This window comes from Carcharhinus amblyrhynchos, unplaced genomic scaffold (assembly GCF_965287045.1).
Source record: "Carcharhinus amblyrhynchos unplaced genomic scaffold, sCarAmb.v2.hapA scaffold_683, whole genome shotgun sequence".
Taxonomy (NCBI): Eukaryota; Metazoa; Chordata; class Chondrichthyes; order Carcharhiniformes; family Carcharhinidae; genus Carcharhinus; species Carcharhinus amblyrhynchos.
This window is the reverse complement of record NW_027650423.1, coordinates 9,362-18,092: the sequence shown is the minus strand read 5'-3', so window position 1 is coordinate 18,092 and position 8,731 is coordinate 9,362. Positions and strand designations below refer to the sequence as shown.

The following is an 8,731-nucleotide window of genomic DNA, read 5'->3' as shown; positions in this document are numbered from 1 at the left end:
GGCTGTGGTAGAGTTTATGGAAAAGAAATTGTGTCCTTTTTCTATGGAGGGGTTCGGGATAGCAGAGACATAAATCACAAAGAGTAGCAAAGAAGGTTTAAAAAACTGAAATTTATCAAACGCTGGGGTCTAAATTCGACCGAGATTGAACTGGGGGAGAGGGAAAGAGAAGTTAAAGTATAAATATACCATTTCATAACAGTTTAGTGATAAGGAGGTTGAGGGGAGACCTGATAGAAGTCCTACAAGATTATCAGAGGCAGAGTGGAGAGTCAGAAGCTTTTTCCCAGAGTGGACGAGTCAGTTACTAGGGAGGGGGGCCACAGGTTTAAAGGAGATGAACGAGGCGAGTTTTTTTACACAGAGGGTGCCTGGAGCTCGCTGCCAGGGGAGGCAGTGGAAGCAGATACGATCGTCATTTTTAAGGGGTATCTTGACAAATACATGAATAGGATGGGAATAGAGGGATATGGTTCCCGGAGGGGTATCATAGAATCCCAACAGTGCAGAAGGCTATTTGGCCCATTGAGTCTGCACCGACCACCTATCCCCCAAAACTCACATATTTACCTTGCTAAACCCCTGACACTAGAGTTAATTAGCACGGCCAATCCACCTAACCTGCACATCTTTGGACACTAAGGGGCAATTTAGCATGGCCAATCCACCTAACCTATACATCTTTGGACACTAAGGGGCAATTTAGCCAATCCACCTAACCCGCACATCTTTGGTCTCTAAGGGGCAATTTAGCATGGCCAATCCACCTAACCCGCACATCTTTGGACACTAAGGGGCAATTTAGCATGGCCAATCCACCTAACCCGCACATCTTTGGACACTAAGGGGCAATTTAGCCAATCCACCTAACCCGCACATCTTTGGTCTCTAAGGGGCAATTTAGCATGGCCAATCCACCTAACCTGCACATCTTTGGACACTAAGGGGCAATTTAGCACGGCCAATCCACCTAACCTGCACATCTTTGGACACTAAGGGGCAATTTAGCATGGCCAATCCACCTAACCTATACATCTTTGGACACTAAGGGGCAATTTAGCATGGCCAATCCACCTAACCTATACATCTTTGGAATGTGGGAGAAAACCAGAGCACCAGGAGGAAACCCACGCAGACACGGGGAGAACGTGCAGACCCCACACAGACAGTGACCCAAGGCCGGAATCGAACCCGGGTCCCCTGGCGCTGTGAGGCAGCCGTGCTAACCCACTGCGCCACCGGGGTTTTAGTTCAGTCGGGCAGCCTGGTGGGTGCAGGCTCCGAGGGCCGGAGGACCTGTCCCTTCGCTGTCATTTTCTTTGTTTTAGCCTTCGCCTTGGGTGGCACGGCGGGTTGGCACTGCTGCCTCACGGCGCCGGGGACCCCGGGTTCGATTCCCGGCCTCGGGTCACCGTCGCACATTCTCCTCGTGTCTGCGTGGGTTTCCTCCTGCAGCCTGAGAGACAGGAGTGGATTGGCGCCGGGGTGTGGCCACCAGGGGATTTTCACAGCAGCTTCATTGCAGTGTTAATGTAAGCCTTACGTGTGGCACTAATAAGTAAACTGTATTGGCTTTTCCCTGACGCCGTAACGCTGTCCGCCATTTCTTTCCTGTACAGGATTGCCGCTGTGCCACGATGGCGCTGCTCTTCGTTCTTGGTGGGCTGGCGCTGTGCCCGTTGGGAGTGTCTTGGCCAGCCGGCGACCCGTGCCCGCCCTGCGAGTGCCCCGAATCCTCCGCCCCCATCATGTGGTGCATCGACAAAAAGCTGGACGCCCTCCCCGTCCGGATCCCGCCGGGAATCCAGGAGCTGTTCCTCCAGAACAACAACATCAGCAGCCTCGGGCCGGCGGACTTCCCGCCCGGGGGGCCTGGCCTGGAGCCCCCCGGGAGGAGGCCCCGGGGCCGCCACCACCTCCTCACCCTGGACGTCAGCCACAACGCCCTGACCTCCGTGCCCACGGCCGCCCTGGGCGCGCTGCGGCAGCTCAGCAAGCTGTACCTGACCGGCAACCGGATTGAGGCCTTGCCGCCAGGCTGCCTGGGCAACCTCTCCCACCTCAGGGAGCTGCACCTCAGCGAGAACCGCCTGCGGGCCCTGAATCCCGGGGCCTTCGCCGGGGCCCCCGCCCTTCAGAGGCTCGCCCTGAGCCTGAATAACATCACCACCGTCGCCCCCGGCGCCTTCCGGGAGCTGGCACAGCTGGAGCTGCTCCAGTTGACCGGCAACCGGATCTCCGCCCTCCGGCCTGGAGTCTTCGACGGGCTGAAGGGCCTCAGGCAGCTCTACCTCCGCAGCAACGGCCTTCGCTCCCTGGCCGAAGGCTCCTTGGACGGCCTGGGTCAACTTCAAGTCCTGAGCCTCAGCCACAACCGGCTGCGGGAGGTGCCCGTGGCAGCCATGGCGGGCCTCCTGGCGCTGAAGGACCTGTACTTGAACAACAACCAGATTGCCTCCCTCCCCGAAGGGTTCCTGCCCCGCTTCAAGAAGCTGGTCATCCTGGACCTCAGCAACAACGAGTTGGCGCAGGTTCCGGAAGGTTCCTTCCTCGGCCTGACCAAGTTGAGGCAGCTGGATTTGAGCTTCAACAACCTGACCGGCCTCCCTTCCGGGAGGTTCCGCCCGCTCCTGAACCTGACCGTGCTGAACCTCTTCAACAACCGCCTGGCCTCCCTCTCCGCCCTCGCCTTCGAGGGCCTGGCGTCGCTGAGGGAGCTCCACCTGGACAACAACCTCGTCTCCTCCCTGGACCCCCAGCTGTTCCAGAAGCTGCCGGAACTGAGGGAGCTCCAGCTGGACAACAACCTGCTGTCCGGCCTGCCGGAGGCCGTCTTCCGCCACCTGACCAACCTCAGGACCCTGTACCTCGACAACAACCGGCTGCGGGAGGTGCCGGCGGCCGCCTTCCGGGGCCTGGCCCACCTGAGGGAGCTCCAGATGGACAGGAACAACGTCAGCTCCCTCCCCGCTGCCCTCTTCGACGACGTCCCAGAGCTGCGCATCTTACAGCTCAACCACAACCGCCTGTGGGCCCTGCCCCCCGGCCTCCTGGGGCCCTTGGCCAACCTGAAGGAGCTCCAGCTCAGCGGCAACTCGTTCGCCGCCCTCCCTCAGGGGGTCTTCAAGGGCCTCAGGAAGCTCAAGGAGCTGCACCTGGACGGCAACTGGTTGCAATCCTTGGAGCCGGGCCTGTTCCAGGCCTTGTCCAGGCTGGAGGAGCTGCAGTTGCAGTTCAACCGCCTACGCTCCCTGCCTCCGGAGGCCTTTGCCGGCCTTCCCCGCCTCAAGAAACTGCTCCTCCACAACAACCGGCTGACGTCCTTGGCCCCGGGCACCCTGGAGGGGCAGGGGAACCTCCAGGAGCTGCACCTGGACCGCAACGCCCTCTCCTCGCTGCCGCCCGCCATCTTCCGGAACCTGGCCCACCTCACCCTCCTGCACCTCAACTTCAACCGCCTCGCCTACCTCGGCGAGGGGCTGCTGGACCCCCTGGTGAGGCTCAAGCAGGTCCACTTGTACGGCAACCCCTGGGACTGCCGCTGCCCCTCCATCCTGTACCTGGGGCGCTGGCTGAGGGAGAACCCGGGCCTGGTCGAGGGCTCCGCGGAGTGCCGGGCAACTCGGTCGCCGGTGGCCGCCGTGGAAGCCGTCTCCTCCGTGCCCTTGCGCTGCGCCTCGGCGCCCAGCCAACCTCCGCACCTTCTCTGGTACCTCAGCCTGGCGCTTTTCCTCACCGCGATCTGTTAGTGCCAGGGTTCTGCTCCGCCAATTCTGGCCCCCTTGCGCCTGCCCGCTTCCTGTCGCCCTGTCCGGGGGTGGCACACCGCGGTCGGCACTGCTGCCTCGCAGCGCCAGGGAACCTGGGTTCGATTCCCGGCTCGGGTCACTGTCTGCGAGGAGGCTGCACATTCCCCCCGTGTCTGCGTGGGTTTCCTCCGGGTGCTCCGGTTTCCTCCCACAGCCCGAAAGACGAGCTGGTTAGGGGGCATTAGTCGTGATAAATTGCCCCAAAATTTGCGGACTGGGGGGGTATTGTCCATGCTAGATTGCCCCTTAGTGTCCAAAGACACGCTGGTTAGGTACTAAATTCTCCCTCAGTGTTACCCGAACAGGAGTGTGACGACTAGGGGATTTTCACTTCATTGCAGTGTTAATGCAAACCTGACTTGTGACGAATAAATAAACTTTAATCTCTGATTATCCTGTAATGTCTTCAAACGGGCAATTGAGATGGGCCTGTTGGAAAATGAAAGTTTATTTATCAGTGTCACAAGTAAAGCTTACATTAACACCGCAATGAAGTTACTGTAAAAAAATCCCCCAGTGGCCACACTCTGTCGGGGTTACACTGAGGGAGAATTTAGTATCTAACCAGCACGTCTTTTGGGCTGTGGGAGGAAACCGGAGCACCCGGAGGAAACCCACGCAGACACGGGGAGAATGTGCAAACCCCGCACAGGGAAGCCGGGAATCGAACCCGGGTCCCTGGCGCTGCGAGGCGGCGCTGCTAACCGCTGTGCCGTCCCACGATCTCCCTGATTAAGGGCCCAATTGCGAGGCCAATCCGGGAACCCCTTGCTATATCAGGCGCGCCGGTTCCTCTGGGACTCCGAGTGTAGACTGCTAACGCGCTCATGTTCGCTGTTGTCAGACTCGTAAATAAAGGGAATTTGGAAGGAATGTCTGCCTCTGAAGATTTATTACCTACCGCCCCCCCCCCCTCGCTAAACTTCTCCACATCCCTCTCCTCCTCCCTTGGGAATCTCCCCACCTCCTCTTGCTGAGCACACGTTCGAACATCTTCTCTGTCTGGTATCTGCCCTCGTTAAGCATTTTGGCCGAGTTTCATTTAAAATGGGGGCGTAGGAACTAGGAGTGGGCCATTCAGCCCGTCGAGCTTGTTCCGCCATTCAATCTGATCTCTCCCTGGTCTCAAATCCACCCACCGTTCCCCATTTCCCTTCAACCTGTTTTTCTTTATTCGAAATATATCCACCTCCCGTTCAATAATTCAGACCCCCACTGTGCTATGGGGGGGGGGGGGGGGGGGGGGGGGGGGGCAGCAAAATTCCCCAATCAAAGCACCCCTACGTCTAGAAGGAGGCCATTCTGCCCATCGAGTCTGCGCCGACCACAATCCCACCCAGGCCCTATCCCTACATATCATACCCACTAATCCCTCTAACCTCGACACTAAGGGGCCATTCCTTAGCACGGCCAATCAACCTAACCCGCACGTCTTTCGGACTGTGGGAGGAAACCGGAGCACCCGGAGGAAACCCACGCAGACACGGGGAGAATGTGCAAACTCCGCACAGACGGTGACCCGAAGCCGGGAATCGAACCCGGGACCCCGGAGCGGTGAAGCAGCAGTGCTAACCCGCTGTGCTACCGAGCTGCCCCATGGCAGCACCCTGGTAAATCTCCTCTGCACCCCCCTCCAATGTGTTCACATCCTTCCTATAATGGTGCGAGCAGAACAGTACACAGTGCTCCAGCTGTGGCCTCACCCAAGTTCTACACACTGCGACCTCTCTGCTTTTGTACCCTGTATAAAAAGTCTCCCGACACCAGGTTAAAGTCCAACAGGTTTATTTGACAACACAAGCTTTAGGAGTGTCGCTTCGCACCCTGATTGGTAAAGGGGAATGGAGGCAGGAACGTCATCATGAGTCTCTCCCAACACCCTATTTCCACCTTCAGAGATCTACAGACAAACACGTAGAACATTACAGCACAGTACAGGCCCTTCGGCCCTCGATGTTGCGCCGACCAGTGGAACCAATCTAATGACCCTCTAACCTAAACTATTCCAATGTTATCCACATGCCTATCCACTGACCGTTTGAATGCCTTTAAAGTCGGTGAGTCCCCATCTGCTGCAGGCAGGGCATTCCACGCCCTCACTACCCTCTGAGTAAAGAACCTACCTCTGACATCCGTCCTATAATTACCACCCCTCAGTCTAAAGCTATGTCCCCTCGTGTTAGCCATCACCATCTGAGGAAAAAGGCTCTCACTGTCCACCCTATCTAACCCTCTGATCATCTTGTATGCCTCAATTAGTCACCTTCTTCTCTCTAACGAAAATAACCTCAAGTCCCTCAGCCTTTCCTCATAAGACCTTCCCACCATACCAGGCAACATCCTGGTAAACCTCCTCTGCACCCTTTCCAATGCCTCCACATCTTTCTTATAATGCGGCGACCAGAGCTGTACGCAATACTCCAAGTGCGGCCACACCAGAGTTTTGTACAGTTGTAACATGACCTCACGGCTCCGCAATTCAATCCCTCTACCAATAAAAGCTAACACTCCGTACGCCTTCTTAACAACCTTATCAACCTGGGTGCCAACTTTCAGGGAGCTATACACATGTACCCCGAGATCTCTCTGCTCGTCATAACATAAGAACATAAGAAATAGGAGCAGGAGTAGGCCATCCAGCCCTTCGAGCCTGCCCCGCCATTCAATAAGATCATGGCTGATCTGTCGTGGCTCAGTTCCACTTTCCCGCCCTCTCCCCATAACCCTTAATCCCCTCTCTTATCAAAAACCCATCAACCCGCGTCTTAAAAATATTTAGCGAGGCAGCCTCCACCACTTCAATGGGCAGAGAATTCCAGAGATTCACCACCCTTTGAGTAAAGAAGTTCCTCCTCAACTCCGTTCTAAACCACCCCCCCTTTATCTTGAGGCTGTGCCCCCTAGTCCTACTGTCCTTTCTGAGCGGGAAGAGTCTCTCCACCTCTATCCTATTCATCATCTTATACGTCTCAATGAGATCTCCCCTCATTCTTCTAAACTCTAACGAGTACAAGCCTAGTTTATTCAGCCTCTCCTCATAGCTCAACCCCCTCAACACTACCAAGAGTCCTTCCATTAGCCCTATATTCTGTATTCCTGTTACTCTTACCAAAGTGAATCACCTCACATTTTTCCGCATTAAACTTCATCTGCCACCTCTCAGCCCAGCTCTGCAGCTTATCTATGTCCCTCTGCAAACTGTAACGTCCACCCTCACTGTCTACAACTCCTCCGACTTTGGGGTCATCAGCAAATTTACTAATCCATCCTTCTACACCCTTATCCAGGTCATTTATAAAAATGACAAACAGCAGTGGCCCCAAAACAGATCCTTGAGGTACACCACTTCTAACTGAACTCCAGGTTGAATATTTCCCATCAACTACCACCCTCTGTCTTCTATCAGCTGGCCAATTCCTGATCCAAACTGCTAAATCACCCCCAATCCCACGCATCTGCATTTTCTGCAGTAGCCTACCACAGGGAACCTTATCAAACGTTTGCTAAAATCCACATACACCACGTCAACTGCCTTACCCTTATCCACCTCTTTGGTCACCTTATTAAAAAACTCAGTAAGGTTTGTGAGGCACGACCTACCCTTCACGAAACCGTGTTGACTATCCCCAATCAATTTATTTCTCTCTAGATGATTATAAATCCTATCCCTTATAATTCTTCTTGGAAACACGTCAAGGTCTCTCCGAGCTTGCCAACGTCAGAGCTTTCATAGTCTACTCCCTGGGCAAACTTACCCCTTCCATCACCTCTGGACGGATGATGTTTTCCCCTGGCTGGGTGGGAGGGGGTCTAGAACGAGGGGTCAGACTCTCAGGATACAGCGGGAAGGCTAGGACTGAGTTGAGGAGAAACTACTGCACTCAGAGGCTGGTGAGCCTGTGGGATTCTCGACCACAGGACACTGTGGAGACTAAATCGCTGATTATATTTAAGAAGGAAATAGATTTCTTAACTCTAAAGGGGTATGGTTTAAGTTTTATTTATTGGGGTCATGAGTGGGCTCACTATGATGAAGTTACTGTCGCCGGACTCCTGTTCTGAGGGGGAATTTACAACGGCCAACGCACCTAAGCCGCATGCCTTTTGGACTGTGGGAGGAAACCCATGCAGACATGGGGAGAATGTGCAAACTCCACACGGACTGTGATCTAAGTCACAGTGCTTAGCACCGCTGCCTCTCAGCGCCAGGGACCCGGGTTCGATTCCCGGGTCACTGTGGGGAGTCCGCACTCTCTGCCCCACGCAGACATGGGGAGAATGCGCAAACGCCACACAGACTGTGACCTAAGTCACGGTGCTTAGCACCGCTGCCTCTCAGCGCCAGGGACCTGGGTTCGATTCCCAGCTTGGGTCATTGTGTGGAGTCCACACTCTCTGCCCCACGCAGACATGGGGAGAATGTGCAAACTCCACACAGATTGTGATCTAAGTCACGGTGCTTAGCATCGCTGCCTCTCAGCGCCAGGGACCCGGGTTCGAATCCCGGGTCACTGTGGGGAGTCTGCACTCTTTGCCCCACGCAGACATGGGGAGAATGCGCAAACGCCACACAGACTGTGACCTAAGTCACAGGTGGTTAGCACCGCTGCCTCTCAGCGCCAGGGACCCGGGTTCGAATCCCGGGTCACCGTCTGTGTGGAGTCTGCACATTCTCCCCGTGTCTGCGTGGGTTCCCTCCGGGGGCTCCAGTTTCCTCCCCCCAGACGCGCTAAATTCTCCCTCAGCGTAGCCACGGAGGAGCAGGGGAGACTCTCACACGATAATGGAAGCCTGTTCGTGACACTCACAAGTAACGACAAAGGTTTGGCCTGGTTGCTGTGTGATCACTGCTTCTCTTTGCGATGTTATCGTGATCCTTTAACCTTTCTTTTGGTGTCTGTGGTCGGCCCGTCGCTCTGTAG

At 55.5% G+C, this 8,731-nt stretch overlaps 1 protein-coding gene across 1 annotated transcript; it reads left to right on the top strand.

The window, feature by feature from the left end:
• The first annotated feature begins 1,748 nt into the window (after nt 1-1,748).
• Nucleotides 1,749-3,749, top strand: LOC145339808 (uncharacterized). The gene has a single exon (XM_080184335.1). The coding sequence runs from the start codon at nt 1,749-1,751 to the stop codon at nt 3,747-3,749; it is 2,001 nt and encodes a 666-aa protein (XP_080040461.1).
• Nucleotides 3,750-8,731: the final 4,982 nt, after the last annotated feature.

What these genes read in the sequence shown, in the direction of transcription:
- LOC145339808 (XM_080184335.1), top strand. Translation starts at nt 1,749, where the DNA reads ATGTGGTGCATCGACAAAAAGCTGGACGCCCTCCCCGTCCGGATCCCG.